The sequence below is a fragment of the Podarcis melisellensis genome, assembly GCF_964234715.1.
Source record: "Podarcis melisellensis genome assembly, chromosome: 10".
In the NCBI taxonomy this organism is placed as follows: Eukaryota; Metazoa; Chordata; class Lepidosauria; order Squamata; family Lacertidae; genus Podarcis; species Podarcis melisellensis.
In genome coordinates, this window is record NC_138542.1 from 31609787 (window position 1) to 31631975 (window position 22189).

The following is a 22189-nucleotide window of genomic DNA, read 5'->3' on the forward strand; positions in this document are numbered from 1 at the left end:
TTAAATATTAAAAACTTCCCTGAACAATAATAATAATTTATTATCCGACATAGGTGATATTGAAATGCTATAACCTGACACCATACATGTGAATGATGGTAATTAAAGGAGTGCCATGCCTAAAGGCATCTTTGGTGGTGAAGTTAAATTGTCGGGCGATTAAGAAACTTTCCTTAAATAACAGCCTTTAGCAGCAAGCAACCTACTTTTACTTTCTCACTTCTAGTTAAAAACAACATTCTTTTGAAAATATTTGATTATTGGCTTCAGAAGATCTTTGAGCCTTTGGACTTCTTGGTGCTTTACAACATTCCAATGTATTAGCCTCAGAAAATGGAATAATAAAGTCTGTAATCTGAAATTTGGCTATAGTAGGAAAGCACATGCTGTCCTTCAGATTTCCTTGTATGTCTTTTGAAAAGACTCCGAATGATCATAGCTGTATTGGGTGAAGAAAGGTAAGGGGTTCTGAGAATAGGACAGAATTTGAAGTTAAGGTTTATAATGATGAACTGTTTACAGGGGGGAAAGAAATGAAAGAAAAAATAGTTTAAAAAGAAAAGGATAAGCTGTCAACCATTAATAAAAAGAGATTCAGCTATACAATAAAGTAGGATACAGTGGTACCTCGGGTTAAGAACTTAATTCGTTCTGGAGGTCCGTTCTTATACAGCTATGCAATTTACTGAGTTAATAATAACATATACCAAGAGGAAAAGGATGCGTGTTCTATCATTAGAAATGGTCTCAAGGTCTAAACCAAAACAATTACAAAATTTTATTTCAAAAAAAGAAGTTGAAAAATCCCACTGAACTGTACTAAATCCAAACACCCTCACTGACCCGTGGTACCTGACATTCCTAAGCTATGGCGATGGTATATAAAACAAATTAAGACCAACAGGTAAAAGGAGCAAGCTTCAACACTTTGGCCCTTCCTAACATGCATGTTTTTGTATGCACTTTTGCATAATCCACACATATTTGCAAAGCAGTTTCCCCCTAATACAGAACATTTTTTTGTATCACAAAATTCAGAGAAATGTGGATTTTGAAGGACGGCTGTATTTTGGTTCCTGTGTTGTTTTGTAAAGGGTGAATTGCATGAGTTCACCTTCACATGCAACATGAAACCATCCCCCCCCCCATCCCTGAATTCAGTGGCGTAGCGTGGGTTGTCAGCACCTGGGGCAAGGCAAGTAATTTGTGCCCCCTAACCCGTGGATTTTAGTAGGGGCAGAGAGCTGCGAGTGCGAGCGCGCCCCCCAGATGTTGCGCCCGGTGCAGCCGACCCCCCCTGCACCCCCCACGCTATGCCACTGCCTGAATGCAATGCATGAAAGCAAGAGCCCATGGAGTCAGAACACAGCAACCTCTGCTCCTCTGACATAGATATCAGAGATAATAGACTTTGGCCTCATGCCATGGTCTGAAGGCATGTGATGCAGAAGCTAAGCATGTGGTCTGGTAAGTGTCAGGATTAAGAGATCACCTGAGAACCTGATTTCAAGCACTTTTAAATCTATCGTGGAAGAAAGGTGGGGAAGAAATAAATATGGCTGAGATTTGTACATCACTGGCTCATGCATTACATTAGTTTTTTCAAAGTGACAGGAACACACACATTGACGCTTTTAAGCAGGCATTGGCAAACTCGGCCCTCCAGATGTTTTGGGACTACAACTCCCATCATCCCTGACCACTGGTCCTGTTAGCTAGGGATGATGGGTGTTGTAGTCCCAAAACATTTGGAGGGCCGAGTTTGCCTATGCCTGCTTTTAAGTATACTGATCTGGTGTCCAGAATATGAATAGCTTATTTTAGGAATGTTTTTTGTTTGTTTGTTTGTTTGTTTGTTTGTTTGTTTGTTTGTTTCCAATATGCTTCTGATTATTTTCCATACCTAAATCCATTTGCACAAAATGTGGATTGTGAATTAGCTTTGCACATTAGGCCGTTGGGATAGCTCAGTTGGTAGGGCATGAGGCTCTTAACCTGAGGGCTGTGGGTTTAAGCCCCATGTTGGGCAAAAGATTCCTGCATTGCAGGGGTTGGACTAGATCAGTGTTTCCCAACCTTGTGCCTCCAGCTGTTTTTGGACTACAATTCCCATCATCCCTTGCCACTGGTCTTGGTAGTCAGGGATGATGGGAGTTGTAGTTCAAAAACAGCTGGAGGCACAAGGTTGGGAAACACTGGACTAGATGATCCTTGTGGTCCCTTCCAGCTCTACAGTTCTATTCCATAAACAGAGGCAGTTTTAGGGTGGTACAACTGGTGCTGCGGCACTGGGTGCTGTGTTGCAGAGGATGCCGCAACAACGCTGTAGAATGGAGCTCAAGAGGCTGGGGTGCCAATTTTTTTGTGTTGCACAGAGTCCAAAGAGGGTTTGAGAGACCAAAGTCCACCACTGCCATAGAGCTTTGCTTGATTGAGGTCTCAAATACTTGTGTTGTGCTCAGGGGCGTCTTACCCATAGAGGCTAGTGGCACAGGGCGCCAAGTTCTGGAGGGCGCCAGGGAAGAAGCGGAGGCTGGATGTGGCACCTCCTGGCATCAGCTCGCCGTCCTCACCCGCCTCCACCATGCCATGCCACGCCATAGCAGTGCTGCGCCCAGAGCCTGCTGTGGCCACTGTGGCACGAAGCAGTCAGCTGAGCTGGGAACCACCGTGTTCAGCCTCCGCCTCTTCCCCGCCAGAGGAGCTGCCCTCCAGCCGTTGCCTGCCTCCTCCAGCCTCGCAAAGCTGGGCACGTCAACGGCAGCACCGTCCTCCCTAAAAAAGGTCAGCAACTCTGGGAAAGGGGGGTGGAGCAGAGGGATATTTGCATCACAGTGCCGGATATGCTTAAGACGGCCCTGGTTGTGCTATATGCCCTCATAACCAACTCTGCAGGTGAGTCTATAGGAAACCAGATTGCCTTTAAAGAAGTTTGTTGATTTCCTGAAGTGCTTTAAAGAACATTCTTCACAGCGGTTGTGAAAGTCTGTTTGTCATTCAAACAAAGCTCATGTGAAGAATTGTGTGACAGTGTCAGCAACAGAGTGGATCTGCAGCGCCAAGGTAGCGTTGTTTCCTCAGAACAGATAATGAAATTCATCCAAATGCTTGGATATCCTCATGAATCTTTTTAAAAAAATAAATCTAATTTTTCTTTATCACTAAAACACGAAACATTTTGTGATCCATCTGTTCTAAGTAAGCTAACTTGGAATTGCCTGGAAATTGAACTTCAAGCAACAGGAAGTTGGGCTTGTTTGGCAAATGTTCTTTCTCCTAAAACTGCTAATATGCCTAAGGGAGGAAAATGGAAACGTTTGCTTATTGCTCAGAAAGATCTTATAATTTGATTCTGGAACATTTATACAGTGCCTACTCCTAATAAAGAGACAAATGCCATATTGCTGGAGGAAATTGCCCTCTCTTGTAATACGTCAGGTTACTCAATTTGCCATGTGTTCAGGTTAGGAGGAGAAAGCGGGAGATGATTGAGGAATTTGATCTTTGTGAATTCTGATATGAATAGGCCTGGTTCACACCTTTGAGATGAATTGAATTGAATTGAGATGAATTGAATGGGTGAATTGGAATTGGAATCCACTAGTTTTCACATTTCCTGAACGATCTGACACAGTTCTTAGCTTAAGAAAAAAGGATTAAAATACATATATTTTGCTTTATATTATTTAAATATTGCTAATTTCCATTTTCACACAGATTTTAGGGTTTAGCCAAGTAAGTTATACTCAGAGTAAACCCAATGAAAGCCCTTTTCAGAATAACTTGCATTAGTACCAATCATCTATTCTAGGAGAAGAAAAGATTGGATCTAGCTCTCCATTTCCCATTTCAGTTCCCTGAACTATCAACAGGATTTCAGCACATTGAGTGAAGAATTAAAACCCAGATCTTTGGGCAAGTGCAAACAGCTAAACAAATAAACAGTGCAGACAACTGAACCAACCTTAAAATAGTTCTATGTGTTTGTGGGACAGGAGTGCACCTTTTAAAGTGTAGCTGTTGATTCAAACGTCTACAATTTAAAACAAGAATGTTTTGAGGAGAAAATATTCATATTAGATAACTATGCTCTGTCAACAGATATACTCTAGAACTATTCTATATTTAGAAGAAACCCAGCAATCTAATATCCAAAGCAATAAGTTTGTCTTATGCAAATGGCCAGTCATTGTAAAACAAGCTACAGGTGATTTCTTTACAAAATTGTGGGCTGTTCAGCTGTGCAGAATGAGGAGCAAGAATAACTTGTGTGTGGTTTTATATGCTGGTTTCTCAGTGAAAACAGCCACCTGCGTGTATTGTTGTGTATGTACCCAATGTCATCTTCAGAGCAGTAACAAGCTGCAGGCCCCTGGGGTTGAATCTCTGGCGATGCCCTTGGACCATTCCTTTACTCTTAGGCAATTACTGTCACTTCAAGGCCTTCACATCACAGAACATGAGGAAAGAGAACAGATGAAAAGGCTTCCACATGGGAGATTGTGCTTCTCAAGGTTAGATTTATCTCTCTTTTCTGAAATTAGCATAGGTTTTGCTGGAGATTTTCACACGTTGTGAGCCTTCCTTTGTTTCTAGCCTTGGCGATGGATGATCACCTTTACATATTGGGATTTTCTCCCCTAGACTGAAAGCTAAAAGATTATAATTAGGACTTGATAGCCTTGGCCTTCGACGCAATATAAGAACTTTAAGGGTTTGTTTTTACAAGCAAGGGGTATATCAATTTTATGAAATTTTATCGTTCATGAAATAAATAATATATGTGCAGTGATATATTAATCTATTTGCATTGCTATACATCCTGTCATAGAAGGGAATTTCCCCAGCTGCTACCTGCTCATACCACGTCCAAGGCGTTCTTACTTTTGTTCCTAAATTACTCAAATATGACAAAGCAGGTGAATGAAACATAAAACCACACAGCGCTACACTTCCTTAGCCTCATGATATGACAAAGGAAAAACGTGTTTCAGTTGACTATTCTGATGGTCATCCTAATACAAAGTTCAACGTGATAGCCTCAAACTGTTTCACGGGGAAGATGTATCACAGCCTAGCCTTAAGGCTACTATGTTTTCTTTTCAAGCAGTTACCATCTTCACAGTACATATCAGGTGCTGAGAAGCAAGCCTCATATTGTCATATGAAGATCTTCAGCTGCTGGCTGCCTCACATCACTGTAAGTCAGAGGTTTCCAACCTTTTTGAGTCCACGGCTCCCCTGACCAACTACATTATTTCTGCGGCACCCCCGTGGGGCTCAGGAGCCCAGTTATGTCACCCCTTGCCTGCAGAGCCAGCAGCCTCTCACCCTTTTTTGAAAACCCTCCCTTGTGGAGTGTTCTCTCAGCCTCCGCCCCCTCTCCTTGGGGGTCCTCTGGGCAGCCCCCACCACCGCCCAATTGGTTTTTGTCCAGTCCCAGCACCCTTGCCACCCAGCAACCCTTTTAGAAGTGCCTTTACAGGATTTGTTGGGTAATGAAGTCCAAATGTGCAAAAGAAAGAAAGGCAGCAATGCTTATCAACTTTTGTGGGGCAGACACCTCCAATATTTTATTAGGGGAGACTGAAGGGACATGGACCCCTAGGAGTTGACGCCTACATCTGGAAGGCACAAAGTTGCAGAGGGATTGGTTCAGCAGTATATCACACTAGGCTTCCCGTCTCAGTAGTTGTTACTACTGCATTTAGCTACATACATAGCTAGCTGCCCCTCCCAAATCTGGTCTGAAGCTTCTTTGGGGTGAGGTGAAACAGGAGAAACCACATCTCTGGTTGCTTAACACTCATTCACATGCTCCTCTATTGCTTCCAAATGGCCCTGGCCCATTCCTCTTCTCCAGCAGTAGCTCCATGCTGATCTCAGGTTCTGTGCCTCAGCTAAGGGGTGGCCATGGTCCCATCTTTGGAAAATCATGAAGAGTGGTCCTCCTGCTCCAAGCAGCTGGCTTGGTTGGTCGTCGAATGGAATGAGTCCTCATAATTAAAGGCCACCAGAAACATGACAAAGGTAAGGTCTGAGCCATTCCCAAATGTTTCTTGATGGTGTTCAGTCATGTTGGAGGAGTGCTAAATCTTAAAGCTCTAAAGGCGATAGTTCCTCTCATGAGAACTGGAATGGTCCTATAATATACCTATCCAAGCTTTAGAACTTGAACCATCAATCTGCTTTTCCTTTCCAATCAGAAACAAAGTGTTACAGGTGAATATGAGCTGGAAAGTTAAATTAGCAGATAGCTATAAAATTAAAAACAAGGCTAGGTAGCGTCTAATACAATCTTTTTTACTCCTACCAGGGAGTATACCCCATTAAACTCAATGTGGCTTGCTTCTCAGTAGATAATTTATAGATTTGTACATTGCACGCCTATGTTTATCTATTTATCTTGGAGTATGCTTCTGTTACCAAGATGGGGCTTATTTCAGAATATAGGTGCCTGGGTTTGTGCTGCAACAGTGAAAGAGGAATGGAGACAATATTCTCTTTAAACTCATGTTACTTGATATTTTCAATTAGACAGAGATGCTCCCTCTCAATGATATTGGGTTTCTTCTCCAACGTTGTGATGAGTGATGAGGTTTCAGACCCATATATCACGGCTACCAAAACAAAAGCATTTCAAAGCCCTGCTAATTATTGAAGAGGTTTTACAGATCCTTCTTGAGATACCCAGAATTGTGTTTGCAAACTAAACATGGACATTGACAGCATGCCAGTTCCCCAAGAGGACTTGAGCAAGGCATTTATTATTATTATTTTAAAAAGAAAGATATTGAGCCAGGCTTTTGGTTTATCAAGGTATACTGTGAATGAGCAGCTAAGCTAGTAAACACTGCACAATCACTCCCATTCTGCTAATGTCTGACCCAAGGAAGATAAACAAACCAGGAAGCCTTGTCTTCCCATTACTGTATGTGAAAATCAGAGATTGTGGTTTGTTGCTCCCGAATAAGCCACCATAAACAAGCCAATAAGCAGTGCTTTTTTCTGGGGGAATGCAGGGGTACACATACCCCTAAACATTTTGTGAATCTTTGTACTTTTGTGTATTTACTGTATTTATTTCCCCCGATTTGAACTATAAAATGGTGATTTTCTTGAGTTAAAATGAGAGCACCCCTAAACATTTTCTTTAACGAAAAAAAGCACTACCAATAAGAAACTACGGCTGACTGAGAGCTAATAATTGTAGTTTGTTAGGGAGTACAAACCTGTGTTCCTGGTGAGGACATAACTGGAAGCCAATATTTAGGAACAAAAGAAGCTGCTTTATACTGAGTCAGATCATCCATCCATCTAACTTAGTATTGTCAACACTGACTGGCAACCACTCTCCTAGGCTTCAGACAAGGAGCATTCCAGGGCTACCTGGAGATGTCAGAGATTGAATCTGAGGCTTTCTACATGCAAAAGGAATACTCTATCTTTGATATATGGCCCCTAACAGATCCATCTTCCATGGATGGAAGTGGGTGGGGCTGCCTTCCTGTCAATCACCTGCCTCACCCTGGAAGGTAACTGATGTTCTACGAAGAGTCGGACATGACTAAACAACTAAACAACAACAACAACAATATCAGATACTGAGCTGGTGGGGGTGGGGTGGGGAATAGACTCATGGACAGCTGATACATGTAACTGTTGATACCTTAAATGCAGTAAAAAGAAGAGGTGAGATTGTGGAGAGAGATTCAATGGAATGTGTTCCAAACAAAGGGCCTAACAGAGGATATTTTCTAATTAGACATAAATACTACAATGTGGAAGAACTATCTAAAATTCTAATCATATTCCTGGTGGGACTGTAAAGAAACGTGAGTGAATTCACATAATTCTAGCAAACATAGCAGTTCTCCTTAAGTGTTAAATTACTGTTACTGGTCTAAGGCTGCTGAATCATGGAGGAGGGCTGAATAATAAAATGTATTTTGTTAATCCCACACACTGGTATTTGAGCACTGGGGAAAAAATAAATGACTCGTATGGAAGGAAATGGGAGAAAAATAGGATGCAATGTGAGAGGAAGGCAGGTTTACATAAGCCAAGATATCTCTTTTTAATTAGCAACAATTAAGAGAGCAAAAGAACAGATGTTTAAAAGAAGATGGAAAATGAGACCAGAAGATGAAAGACCACCTTTATTCAACAGCATCAACTTTTCCCTTTCATTCCTAGGTGACCTTGGCATCCCGCCATTGTGTCTGCTTTTCCTATGTTTTATCTACATACAGTGGTACCTCGGGTTACATACGCTTCAGGTTACAGACACCACAAACCCAGAAATATTACCTTGGGTTAAGAACTTTGCTTCAGGGTGAGAACAGAAATTGTGCTCTGGCGGCAGCGGGAGGCCCCATTAGCTAAAGCGGTGCTTCAGGTTAAGAACAGTTTCAGGTTAAGAACGGACCTCTGGAGCGAATTAAGTACTTAACCCGAGGTACCACTGTAGTAGAACATGGACATTATTACTTTATACAAATTCTTCCTTTAGGGTTAATAATTTATTGGTAACTGGTAACTGCAAACACTCATTTCCCCCCCTTTTCATGCCCCATAGGTTCAGATATGCAGCTGTGCTTGGCAGGTGCAAATACTAAAGACTCCCATCTCCCCATGTCAATGTCGCCAAGCATAGGAGGGCAAAATTTAGACCAGCATGTCAGGATGAGTCATAGCCCTAACATAACTCTGGGAATACACTTGAATGGAGAGAGAGAGAGAGAGAGAGAGAGAGAGAGAGAGAGAGAGAGAGAGAGAGAGAGAGAGAGAGAGAGAGAATTTTTCAGCATGTAGCTTGAAATTTGTTTTTGCTTCTGTTTTAAAAAATGCAAACAAACATGTAATTCACTGATTAATTCACATGTTTTGATATAAATACCGCCAGCGATCAGCTCTGGATCCATACAATTCTTCTTCTTTTTTCATTTGCAGCAAAGTATCTTTCACCACAGAGGTACACATATTCAAATCTCAAACAGCAATATCATTTAAAAAGTGATCTTGTGTCCTTTTCTCCTTTCCCTGGGGGAGGAACACTTCCTTGTTAGATACAGGGTGGGTGTAATAAAGATTACAGATGTTTATATTGCAGGGAATATCCTGAACTTGAATAAACAACCCTGTGTGTGCAGAAGACACCCACACTTTTTGATTAAGGAAGGTTACAGAGTACAGATAATGAGAGTTTGTTTGGGGGCAATCGAAAGAATAAAACTCACATTATTATAGCCCGCTGCAACAGAATAGGAGTCAAGGGCAGGTCAGCATAAAGGAGCAAACAGAGGCAGCTACTAATGGCTGCCAACAGGGGCAGGAGCTGCAAAATGTAATTACACATTAATGAAGAGATGACGTTAAGTCTGCTGGGTCCTCCCATCTTGACCATCTCATTCTTTAATGGCTTACAGTAATAAATTCAGTTATATTTTCCGTATGTCCTCCTCTAAAGTATCTGTGTGTACCCAGAGAATTATGTATTCCTAGAAAGTTCATAGCAGGGTGTAATGGTTCTAGGGGTTGCTCGTGCGTAAGTTGTCGCCACTCCTGGCTAGGTTACCTGGTTGAACCCTTTCTGTCTGGACAGCCTCTCACCCGTGGCTGTCTCAATCGCTGGCAGAATCCGTCAGTGGGCGTTTCTTGAACTTCTTCCAGCAAAGAAGTTCTTTGACACCAAGTCTCCTCCTACTCTCCCTGCTCGGAAGTCTTCTGCGCAGGGAGGATGTGGGCAGCAGAGTACCCGTGCTCTCCCCACTGGTCTCTGGCGAGGAGTCCTGGAGCCTCCTCTCCGATTCCCCCATCTGCCCCCCTTCTCCACTGGTGTTACGCTGATTTCCTTCCCCAGCAGATGGGCTGTCTCTCTCCCTTCTGGGACCCTCTCCGGCATCCCTCTGGAGCCTTCCGTCCGCCTCTGGCTCCGACGGCAGTTCCCTGACACAGGGGCAGGTACAGTCCAGTGCTATCCATTCAGCCAATGTACTGGTAGCTTATAGAGTACTTTAGCATTAGCACCGACCTGGGAATGCTTGGCAAACTTCCATTGAATTATATAAATGTTTTCCTCAGAAAGGAGTCAAACTTTCCAGTTCATTAAGTCTTGAATTAAAGCAAAAAAAAGTTTTTTAAAAAAATAAAAAATAAAACTACACATAACACATATGTTATTATATGTAGCATAGGTATATATTGAGAATAATAAAAGAGGCTTATGTGAGGTTGAAACCTTCCCCCCTTCGACTTTAATTTAGCACACCACCACATAAAAATGGCTAGGTAAAGGTAAAGGGACCCCTGACCATTAGGTCCAGTCGTGATTGACTCTGGGGTTGCAGCGCTCATCTCGCTTTATTGGCCAAGGGAGCTGGCGTACAACTTCCAGGTCATGTGGCCAGCATGATTAAGCTGCTTCTGGCGAACCAGAGCAGCGCACGGAAACGCCGTTTACCTTCCTGCTAGAGCGGTTCCTATTTATCTACTTGCACTTTGACGTGCTTTCGAACTGCTAGGTTGGCAGGAGCAGGGACAGAAGCTCACCCCGTTGTGGGGATTCGAACCGCTGACCTTCTGATTGGCAAGCCTTAGGCTCTGTGGTTTAACCCACAGTGCTACATGAACCTTAAAAATGAGTACTGATTTTAGTCCCACAACAAGACTTCAGGTACAGAAAACTTGTTGCATGCAGAATACTAGATGTTAAAAGGGTGACTGACAAGGGAGAGGGAAGCATTTTAAATCAGGAAATGGAAACCAGTCTTAAAATGTGAATATACAGAACTAACTCACAACAACGCTTTAGCAAGGAGGACTGAAATATGGCTCTTTTCTCCAAGATGGCTCTTTTCTCCAAGAGCTGAGGTACTTTTGCCAGTGGCTCAGAATGCTGACCATCCATAAGCTAGATATCATCATCATCATCATCATCATCATCATTATTAACACCCTGCCCATCTGACTGAGTTTCCCCAGCCACTCTTCTGAGCACTGCACAGATGAGCTAGGAAGTACAGAGGAGGGGTAGCAACTGCCCTGAAAGAACCAGAGGCATCTTTTTTTATGAAGCAATCCCCATTTCACTTCCAGTTTAGTACTATCCTGGAAGTTGTCTGGAAGCACATGCAGTGAAACTCACGTTTCTAATGGAATGCCTCTTAGGGGTGTCCTCATGGAATGCCTCTTAGGGGTGTCCTCAGTCTTCTTTATGGTCCAGCTCTCACTTCCATACATCACTACTGGGAAAACCATAGCTTTTACTATACGGACCTTAATGTGTTATAAAAGTAGCAGCTTTGCTAAAAGTGTGAGATAGACAGAGCCTTGGAACAAGCGTGAAATGTGAGAAAATACGTTATCTCTCTCAGGCGCTGTATCGCTGAAAGAGCAAAGGGAAAGGCAGCAGCTTCTTGTACTCGTCTTCCACTCGATGGATTAATCCCATGCGAATCACGAATGTTTTCAGCTCTCAGGACCTAGGACAATACAGTGGTACCTCGGGTTAAGAACTTAATTTGTTCTGCAGGTCCGTTCTTAACCTGAAACTGTTCTTAACCTGAAGCACCACTTTAGCTAATGGGGGCTCCCGCTGCCGCCGCGCGATTTCTGTTCTCATCCTGAAGCAAAGTTCTTAACCTGAGGTACTATTTCTGGGTTAGTGGAGTCTGTAACCTGAAGCGTCTGTAACCTGAGGCGCCTGTAACCCGAGGTACCACTGTAAATAAAGATAGGTAATTGCCACACCACCCAGAAGCATCAGCGAAACCAGGTCAATATTCATTTTGTTGGTTTTGGGATGGGTGAGAAAGGAGCAATAAAATGAAGCGCAAATGCAGGCCAATCTTAATTTGATTTTGATCACCATTCCTATGGATTTCAACAACACCAGGAGGGATCCCAAGGCAATATTATGCACCTAGAGCTGAATTCTAACCTCTCATGGGATTATCCTTAATATTGAATTAAGGGGAAGGGGACAGGATAGCTTGTTCTTCAGCATAATTTTTAAAATATGGAAGCTTGAAAGCAAAGCAAAACATTATCCAGGAACAAGCCAGCTTTCCCCAGTACTGTTGCGATTCCATGCAGATACCTGGGGTGGCCGAATCCTTATGAGCTTGAGATACCTAAATACTGTTCTAAACTGTTTTCAATATTATATTTTTAAATTGCTGTGACCTCCCCCGGGATGTTATAGCAAATTAATTAATAAAGAAATATAACAGACAACCTGACCCTTCCTGCAATCTAAATCTGCATTTGAGGTAATGCTTATATGTAAGGTAAAAGGTAAAGATAAAGAACCCCATGATGGTTAAGTTCAGTTGCGGCGCTCATCCCGCTTTCAGGCCGAGGGAGCCAGCATTTGTCCACAGAAAGCTTTCCGGGTTATGTGGCCAGCATGACTAAACCTCTTCTGTTGCAATGGAACACTGTGGCGGAAACCAGAGCGCACGGAAACACCGTTTACCTTCCCGCTGCAGTGGTACCTATTTATCTACTTGCACTGGTGTGATTTTGAACTGTTAGGTTGGCAAGAGCTGGGACAAAGCAACCCCGTCGTGGGGATTCGAACCGCAGACCTTCCAATTGGTAAGCCCAAGAGGCTCAGTGATTTAGACCATAACACCACCTACTCCCTGTAGTATATGTACACTAGTGAAATAGGTCTGGATGGTGATCACGCAAGACAGGGCCTTCTCAGCATCAGATCTGCAGCTGTAGATTCTTTCCCATTTAACATTCACATGCTCCCTTTTATTTATGGCATTCCTGGAAGCCTTAAAAACATAACTGTTTTTTTTACTGTTGTCTTATTTTTGAATGAGGTTCAGGTGATCCAATTCAGTTTCTCTCATGCATCTCCTTGTCTGTTTCCACCCAATGCTTCATATTTTCCCTGATATTCTCTTGCTTTTGTGTCTCCCTCTACATTGTTTTGTGAGGGCTTGGCCCCAAAACACAACTAATCATGAATGAATGAATGAATGAATTTTTATTTTGATTAACTGAACTGAATAAATGAGGTGGAACTTACTGTCTAATAAGGCTGCGTGGATATAATATGTGAAACTGATCTATTCCGTGTCTGCACTGTGAGTGAAACCGCAACTGGAATTTCCAGGTTATTACTTTTAGGTTCTTACTTGGAAATAATATAAATGTGCTTATCAAAAAAAGAGTGAGGTTACTTATTTACTTTCTTCAAAGTAGTACTGATTGCCAGGAAGTAGCATCCCCCCCCCAAATATTCAAAGCTGTAATACTTTATTGCTGGAGGAATGTAATCTCTCTGCCTACTCAAAAGTGCATCTATTGCTATTGTGATTACTGTTCTGTGCAGCAGGTTCTGATTGCACAGTGTCCGGGGTGATCCATTGGAGAATAAACATAATATCAATAGAGTTCAACCACTCCACCTGTCCCCCCCCCCATCATTGCAAATCTGTTTCAAACTTAGGGCATGTTAATTTAATTGACTGGTTTGTATAGCAACATTCTGGTTTGATTCGTTAATCAACTCACATTATGCTTCAGTTCCCACCTGCCATTGTTTGGAAAATACTTTGTTGGTAGATCTGCTGAAGAAGGCTGCTGGTTATTGCCACTCAGCGTGTATCATGGAGATAATTTCCTATTGCCTTTGCATCTCTCAAAACAAAATCAGTATGGATAATTACAGTTAAGTGGATTCAACAACTTTCCCAGTGCTTCTTTCAGTTCTGAAGCACTACCACCATGAGGTACCAAGGGCACAGTTAAGAATGATTGTTTTGAAATGGCCACACTTCCAGTGTTGTGGATCATATTTCATGCAGTTTGAACAGGACTCGAAATGGACTGAAGTCAAGCCAAAGCAACAGAATTCGCTACCATGATATAGGGAGGGAGGCAGTCATAGAATAGGCAAAAGCAAAGGGCTGTCCATATGCATACCAATCACTTAACTTTTTTTTCTTTCTAGTCCAGTGAGACTGCTAGTGCAAGGCGAAATTTAAACCTTTCAATGTTTGCTTCTCTTTATAAGTTGGAAATGCTACATTTTGCATTTTTTCAGCCACACCCTTCCTATGACCCGACTGCCACATTTTAATGGTCTTCCAGATAATCAGTTATTTGAGCAACAATTCACAGACATTGCTCCATTTCAATGCAGAAGTGGTTCTGCTTTAGTAATGTCACATTTTCTCAGCACTGAAATCACTATTTTAGGATCCTAAAATTTTAGGATGCTAAAATTCTTCGTTGGCTCCTAGGCACAAAAATGTGTATTAGGAGAAATTTGGTGAATTTTCATGAGGATTTAAAGAGAGTTGCAGATTGCTGGAGAAATGTGAACTGTTTAAGATTGGAAAAAATGAGGAACTGAGAGAACAAAAACTGACAGATCGTTCCTTCCATCCCTAGAGAAAACGTCCCAAAGACATTTCTCTCCTGCAGCAATGCACCACCATCCTTTCTTCCATTGCCGTGCCTTCTTCTCACCCAAGGTTTGAAGTGCACATCTTCGATGGGTTTTTTTAAAGCTGCAAACAGGCTACCTGCCTCCCAGGGTGGATAGGGTTGTGCACTGCCCCTTGGGAGCAGGCAACTTGCAAAAATGTTGTGCTAACGGAAAACTCAGTTTTATCTTCTTGATAAGATGTAAGGCTTCTAAAATAAAGGGAATTACTTAAGAAATTGACATGTGATGGCTGCAATTCTCATATGTGTGAAGTTACCCCAAGAATGTTATAAGCAGGAAGGCTCTCAATATGCAATGCACTTTAAAAGCTCTGAAATACCAGTTTTGACATCATCTTTGACAAAGTCTTTCTGCCCTGTAACTAGGGATGCATTTGTCAATTCTGGCTTCTCACAGTTTCTCGTTTTTCTAGTTCAGTTCAGTTCTCCATACTTGTGATTATTATTTTTTAAGTGCTCTTGAAAATTCACCAGCATTTTAGTACAAATTTCTCCTAATATTTTTGCAATGCATATTTTCCTTATTATTTATATTTTCCCCCACTAGGATCCATTTTTGTATGCCATTTACAATAATATATGCATTTTTAAATGGACTTTTTTTTTACCTTAGTACTTGCATTTTCTACACAATATTCTGAGAACTGCATTGCGTAATTTGGAGATGTGAATTTTGAAGGATGGCTTCAGGTATTCACATGTATTTTTGAGGCAGCAGGAACGCAAATATGGTAGATTTGCCTTTAATTGAGAACTAATTCAAATTCCCCCCCTCCCTAACTGTAGGGAAAATATTTTGTAACCATTTCAATACATAAATAGAGTCATTTCCTGGCCCCTTTTGGCTGAACTGTGCCTTAACCCACACACACTTATCATCCTCTCCACATATAATAATCCCGTCCCTGAGTTGACCATGGCCTTCCTCCATCTGCCATCAAGTGTTTTAACCATGTTCCTCCCCTCTTCATTTGAAGAGTTGCCCACAATGCAGCTTCATTGCTTGAACATTTATTTATTGGTTTGCACAATGGGGAAATCCCTGTTTCCTACTGAAAACAAGCCCTGCATGATGCTAACAGTTTTCTTGCACTGACAGAGCTCAAAGCCCAATAGAAAGCTTTTGTGATTCCCTCTAGTTTACCTTCTTGCACTCTGAACTTTTTCTCATTTCTGCCTAGCAGAGAGAGGACACTCTGTTTACCCTTTTTGGGTATCCACCTGTTTACAAACATCTGCAGGCAGAAAAGGTCTTTTTTTTCTGACCACACCTAGAGGAGGGCGATTTTATTTACTTCTCTCTTTTTTTTAGATGATCTTTATTGCATTTTCAGTTACATACATGATGTTTCACATTTGTTCTTGCTCTCGCGAGCTGACTTCCCTCCTTATTTACTTGGCTTTCTAAGGAAGAGGAGGACCAGGAGCCACAGATGGGAAGAGGGCTCTGGGGTCGCTGTCCTGTCTGCCAGCTGTTTAATGGAAGGAAAACGTGGACGAATATGCAACCCATCCCAGGGATCCGATTTCGGGAGGGAAGTTCCGCTTCCAACACTTCCCCCTCTGACTGAGCAGCATCAAGGGCAGGCTACAAAAAACGTTGTTTCCTTTCCGGTCCCAACCCCATCTCTCTTCCTCCGCCTCCTGCGTGTTTGCCTTGACCTTCGTCCGAAAGCAGCCCGTCGAAAGCAGCTTCGTTCAAGGCTGCTCCCTCAGGGATCCCTTGTCCAGCAGCCCTTTCTTCCCGCCGCCCTCCAGCGCTTCACACCTCTTTTCCCTCCTCGCCCCAAGTCTCGCTCCCTCCCTCTCCTCGGCTGGGCTTTCCCCGGCGCCCGCCATCCATCCCTTCGTCCGCACAAAGGGGAAGCCCCCTCGAGGGCCGAGCGTGGCCCGCGCTCGTGCGGAGATGGGCCTGAGGGGGAATAGCGGGCCGCGGTGGGGACGCCCGAGCGCGCGTTTCCTGCGCGGATCCAGCGAGGCGTGTAGGGCAGCAGGTGACCAGGTGGCGAGAGCCGTGCTTGGAAACATGAGGGAGGAGAAGAGGCCGGGCTTTTTGCACGGACTCCAGTCCCGGAGTGGCCTCTGTGTGTGTTGTGACCAGCACGAAGTGGGGGCTGCCCAGCTCCCCTCATTCGCCGCTTTCGCCGTGCCCTCCGCCCCTCGCTCCTTCCCCACTCGCTCATCTCTCCCCACCACACTTCCTCGGGAGGGAGAGAGGAAGGGGACGGTCCCTCCAGCTCCGAGCCGAGGACAGCTGCAGCCCCGCCGGGAGAGGCGAGGCGAGAGGGCAGGGAGGACATCGGTCTGCTGCTGCTGCTGCTAAACCCCCCTCCCTCCCTCCCCGGCGGGGTGGAGACTGCTGCTCCTCCCGCCTCAGTTTTCTTTCGCCCGCCCCGCGACGACGACGACGACGCGCGGCCTGTTGGGTTTTTCTTTGAAAGTGAAAGCGCCCTGGGCGCGCAGAGGCGGCGGGAAAGGCTTGCGCGGCTGCGTTAGACGGGAGGGAGGAGAAGAAGGGGGAGCGGGGGGCGGAGATTGCAAACCCCCCCCCCTCGCACTCAGGGCGGGCTCGGTTTGTTCCTGAGAGGAGCGAGGAGGCGGAGGAGGGGGGATTCTCGCCGCCGTTCCCTGACGCGAAGGGACTCGGGGATCCTGGAAAGTGGCGGGGTGATGTGTTTGGGCCGGGGGGCGGCGGCGGCGCTTTTGCTGCTGCCGCCGCCTCTGTTGCCGCTGGAGAAAGGAGGCGACGACGACGACGACGAAGAGGAGGAAGACAAGGGGGCTCGGGCCAGGGGGGGCCGTTGCCCGGCGGGCCCGGGCTTGGGGGGGAGACGGATGCCGCGGAGCAGCGCGCGGCTGCGGGGTGTAGTGGTTGCTGCCGCCGCCGCCGCCGGCGAGGAGAAGGGTCGGAGAGGCCGAGAAGGAGCGGAGGAGGCAAAGATCAGGAGGAGCCGCCGCCGCGGCAGCAGCAGCAGCAGCAGCCCTGAAATGTCTTCCCCCCTCCTCCAGCGGCCATGTTAACCACCAGGAAACCTTCTGCCAGCGCTGCCGGGGCTGCGGGAGCCGGCGGAGCCGCGGCTGCTTCGTGCCCAGCCGGTAAGGAGGACGAGGCGTGGGCAGAGGAGCGAACCGCTTTCACTTACCGCGGCCCCTTTGCCCCCCCCCCCAGCCCAGGCCGAGCGCTGGAGACCGAGCCCTAGCGGGTGTGTGTGTGTGCGTGCGGGTGCGGGTGCGCGCCTCATCCTTTCTCTTCAGCTGCTCCTCCAAAAGTGGTCGTGTGCGGGGAAGACACGTCTCTGCACGTTGCTGCCGCTCTGTCTCTCCCCTCCGCCCCATCCAAGTCTTCCTGCGCTCGGCCTGGGAAGCGTCTCGCAAGTCAGCGAGCTTTTCTCTCCCGAACCGGGAAGTTTGGGTCAGTTCGCAAGTGGGGAAGGGCAACTCGAGCACGACGCGGCGGGTGTGTGTTTATGTTGAATCGGGGTGGGGAGACCGAGGTGATGTTGCTGTTTCTGGGGAGAGGGTTGGTCTTGTTCCCTCGAGGCAGAGGCGAGAGGTTGGGAACCGGATTGGAGGCGCTAATTCCTGCCCTCCTCTTCACAGCCAGACAGACGGTGCGGGGAGGGAGGGGGGATCGCGCCGAGCAAATCCAGTTTGGCTCCCCACTTATGCTCCTAATGGTTGTGGGTTAATCGCGGATGAAAGGTTTAACTGGGTTAACGAGCGATGGCCACCGCTCTCATTAGCCCTCTGCGCTCACGGACTCCTCTCTCGGCGCGTGTGCTCTGGCGGTGCCACGTTTGTGGATTAGCCCCTCATGATCCCGCAAACAGTATTGCGATGGCAGCAGGCGGGGGGAGAAGGGGAGGAGGGGCGCTGGTGGGGAGGGGGCTCCTTCGGCTCCCTTTCCCACCTCCTGAGCCACTTTCCCCTGCCTTTGAACCGAAGCCTGCTCGACCTCGCTCGGCTCTCCGCGGCGCTCAGCAGCTCTCTTCTCCCTTCCTCCGCAGGCAGCCGGGGAGGAGGCGACAGCGCCCGCCAGTTCCAGCCTTCCCCGGGGATCGGGGCCGGAGGGGCCTCCCGGGCGGGCGCGGGGACCGGGCCGCCATCCCCCATCGCTTTGCCGCCGCTCAAGCCCAGCAGCGCCGCCCACACGGTGAGACGGAGACACGGGGTGGGGAGTTGGGTGGGTTGGTGGGGGGGCGGGGGTTGGATTTATTATTTGCAATCGGAAGTGAAGCCTGTCAGCCCTTAACCCCTCCAGCTTAGTCCTCTCCATTCTCAAAATACTGTGCCAGCCTCTCCTAAGCCCCCCCCCTCCACCAGACACCCCCCCCCCGCATTGCTCCTCCTCTCCCGAGTATTAATAGCAATAAATGTGCTAGGTACAGTCAGGCTGCCAGCCAGCCTGTCTGAGTGGGATCTGTGAATGAGCCGAGGAAGGACACCGGCTGAGCATGGAGGAGCCCTATTAATTATCCACAGCATGTCTCAACACGTCTTGGTCCTGTTACCGGTCTGGTTTCAACAGGTAATTCTGTGGAGATGGGAAAGAGGAGGGAGAAGGCAACTTTCCCAGCTGCTTAGGGATCTTGCCCTCATTGAATCTTCCCTGTGGCACCATGGGCCACTTAGATCATGTTTAATGGTCTCATGTCCCTCCCTCCCACCCACCGCCACTCTCTAGGTGGCAATGTGTGTTTTTTCACTTGCTCCAAATTTGTGGCAAGCCAGTCTTTGCTTCATGTAAGGGGGTGGGTGGGGGTGCTGTTTGTTCCTCTGCTGGGTGGAGGAGTCTGGAGAGCACCACTGTGTGATGAACAGTTTTGGGCGGAGGTGGAAGAGTGGTCAGGTCAGGTCACCTGTGGCGTGAGTCATGTCAGTGTGTTTCTATCACATCTGCTGTGGCCACTTTTCCCAGTGCAAGCAACAAATCTCTCTCCCCCCTCCCCCGGAGGGGGTAGTTTGCTGGAACTGCCCTATGGGTCTCTATGAGTGAGTGGGTGACCTTTGTCTACTTAACCTGCAAACCTGGGGCATGAACTGCATCGGAGTCTGTGCTCCACAGATTTCAAACAACAGGAGTTTTACTGAGTTTTTACTGAGAGGAGTCACTGTGAGTTTGGGTGCTGCAATGCTTTCTAGGGCTTCCTTTCTCTTAATAAGGCAGACCCCCCCCCTTCACGCTTCAGCCTATTCCATGGTCGAATGAGTGTCTGGTGAAAAGAGGCAGAAACAGCTTTGGAAAGTAGGCTGACCACTTCATCGCTGAAGAGTGGCCTTCTTTCTCAGACTGAAAAATTAAGTTTCCCCTCCTAATTGTCAGAACTTTTCGGATAGATTACCCATTCCTAGTGGAACAGCAGGGCCACTAAGTGAGTGAGAGAATGGCATTGTGATTGTAAACACAGTTAAATTAGGCAAATGGGTGTTATCTGGTGGAATTACTTACAGCGCTATGGTTTCTCACCTTATCTTCCAGTTGTAGCTAATCTGCTGGGATGCAGTCTCCCAAGCTTGATGATTATGAAGGGCGGAGAAAGATTGCCCGTCAGGCCAGAAATAACCTGTATAACAGTGGTGTAGCAGCAGCACTGAACCTGAAAAAGAAAAGTACATAACGCTCATTTCCATGAAAGCTCTGGTCCTCTATATTCCTTTGATGTAGCAATTGCATTTTTTGAAATTTAAAAAACTTTTTAAAGGTATGACTGATGCGATTTCTTTGATGTAAGATAAATTGTGGGTGGTGCTTAATTTCTGCAAACAAACAAAAAGATTGCAGGGCTTACATTGGGCTGCAAGTCTTTGACCTGGAAATCCCTTTCCTCCCAGATATGTGTAGTGCTAGTGGCTGTGGTCAGAGGAGAAAAGGAAGCATATGTTCAGAGACTATTCTTGTAATAGACGTACATCATTTTTAGATGGTTCCTAATACTGAAAATCAGTTCCAGAGCCAAACCTGGTCCAATTAAGACCTGATGCAAGGGAGGACATATCCACATTTGGACATCAGCATTGCACTTCCAGTGTTCCAGTGTCATTAAGATGATCATTCAATGGCCTTAAATATACATGTATTACATCAAGAAGGATGCATACGTGTTATATGGTAGTGGATGCATGCAAGTAGTGTGACTTGCGTGTAGTATGGTGGTTGCAGATAGCTGGCAATATTGTATATTTCACATGGTAAGTGTTGCCATGCAAAAATACATGTTGATTATGCTCAGTGCCTGTAGACCAAGACATTTCAGGTCCATTTAACTTTCCTGAAGGTGAAAAGGAGTGAAATGGCTGGATGCAATATTAGGTCAGGGGAAAGCATGTGGAAATTTGCATTTTCCTTTGTCCCCCCCCCCCATGGATTTGCAGTGACTAAAAGGCTCAACCATAAGGGGCTCTTCGAGTGGTTGAATATCTTTCTGGTGGGTCCAGATTCTCCTTGATGACAACAATCTGATCCCACCTACATATGTTTTTTCCAGCCTTGCAAAGTTGGAAAGGTTGATACCACACAGGGAGAGATACAACTTCCCCCTTGAATAAAGCTAACCCATGAATTCAATAATCCCCTTCTTAAAAGAAAATATAATCCTCAAAAGAGAATCTGCTGTCACTCTCCTTACTCAATAGGTTATTAATGGTCTGCATTCAAATTCTCCTACAGTTTTGTCCCTTTAGCAGTCTTGATCCTAGTTTGATTTTACTCATAGAATAATATGAGAGTCTGAAGCCAGAGATGGGAGATTTCTCAAATGCCTAAGTGATCTCATATGGGGAAGTGCTGTTTGCCTTAAAAGAAGCTTTGGCTTGTGCTCTGTATTTATGGCAACCTGTGTTGCTAAGCAGATGGACGACTGTGTGTTATGAGTGGAGCTTTCTCAGACGATATGGCTTTGTTCCCTCCCCCAACACTTCTATTGCACTGCAAGTCTCTGATCACAGAGTTTTTTATCCTGTATGAGGGGCCGTCACTCACTTTCCTTTAAGATTATTTGCTTCTAGTGTTCTCTTTCAGTCCAGCTGTTTTCTTTCCTAACCTGATCCTGTGTTTAGCACCCTGTGTTTGGTCTTGGGTAGCTGGTGTTCAGAACCCTGTTCAACCATAAAACTCAGTAGGTGGTCTTTAACAAGTCTCTCTTGGCCTCAGCCCCATCTGTAAAATGGAAATGAAAGCCCACTGGGATACTGTGATTAAAGCACTTCACTTATTTTAAAAAAAAACTTTGTAAGTGAATGATAACAATGGCACAACATCTATTCTCCAATCTCCACATCCTCGTCTCTTTGCTCCCTTGTCTTCATCATCCCATCTGTTTCCCGTATCCATGCTATGCTGAAGCGAATATGATTTCCCTTGGCTGTTTGCTTAGAGCAACATGCCCTCCCACTCTCACAACATTTACCTGTGAACATTACCTGTTTTCACTTTCCTTAAGTTCACTCCCCTCTGCTGTTAGTCATGCAGTTTAGTGCCTTTCTCCAACTCCTGGGAAACTTTGGCCCATTTCATTGTCACCACACCCAGCAATTCTAATCTCTTTCAGATTCCTCTGCAGTCTGGTCAGCACATTATGGCTGCCATGGAAGCTGTTGTATTGAAAAGCACCTGAACCACATGATGACATGTTCCACATGGGCAGCTTACTTTAAGATCACCGCTGCCATGTACAGTTATTTAAACTGGCACCCATGCAATAGCAATACATTGTAAAAG

The 22189-nt window shown here is 45.5% G+C and overlaps 1 protein-coding gene across 2 annotated transcripts in view; it reads left to right on the forward strand.

Annotated features, from left to right (window-relative positions):
* Positions 1 to 16730: 16730 nt before the first annotated feature.
* The window catches only part of DYRK2 (dual specificity tyrosine phosphorylation regulated kinase 2), a 22979-nt gene continuing 17520 nt past the window's right edge, over positions 16731 to 22189 (forward strand). Inside the window, exons 1-2 of one of the 2 annotated variants that reach the window (XM_081928048.1) lie at positions 16731 to 17568; positions 18480 to 18625. In XM_081928048.1, the coding sequence (XP_081784174.1) occupies positions 17487 to 17568; positions 18480 to 18625 (228 nt within the window). In that variant the 5' untranslated portion in view covers positions 16731 to 17486. Of the gene's footprint in view, positions 17569 to 18479; positions 18626 to 18865; positions 19001 to 22189 lie in introns of those variants that run through there. The other variant, XM_081928049.1, reaches the window with a different exon arrangement.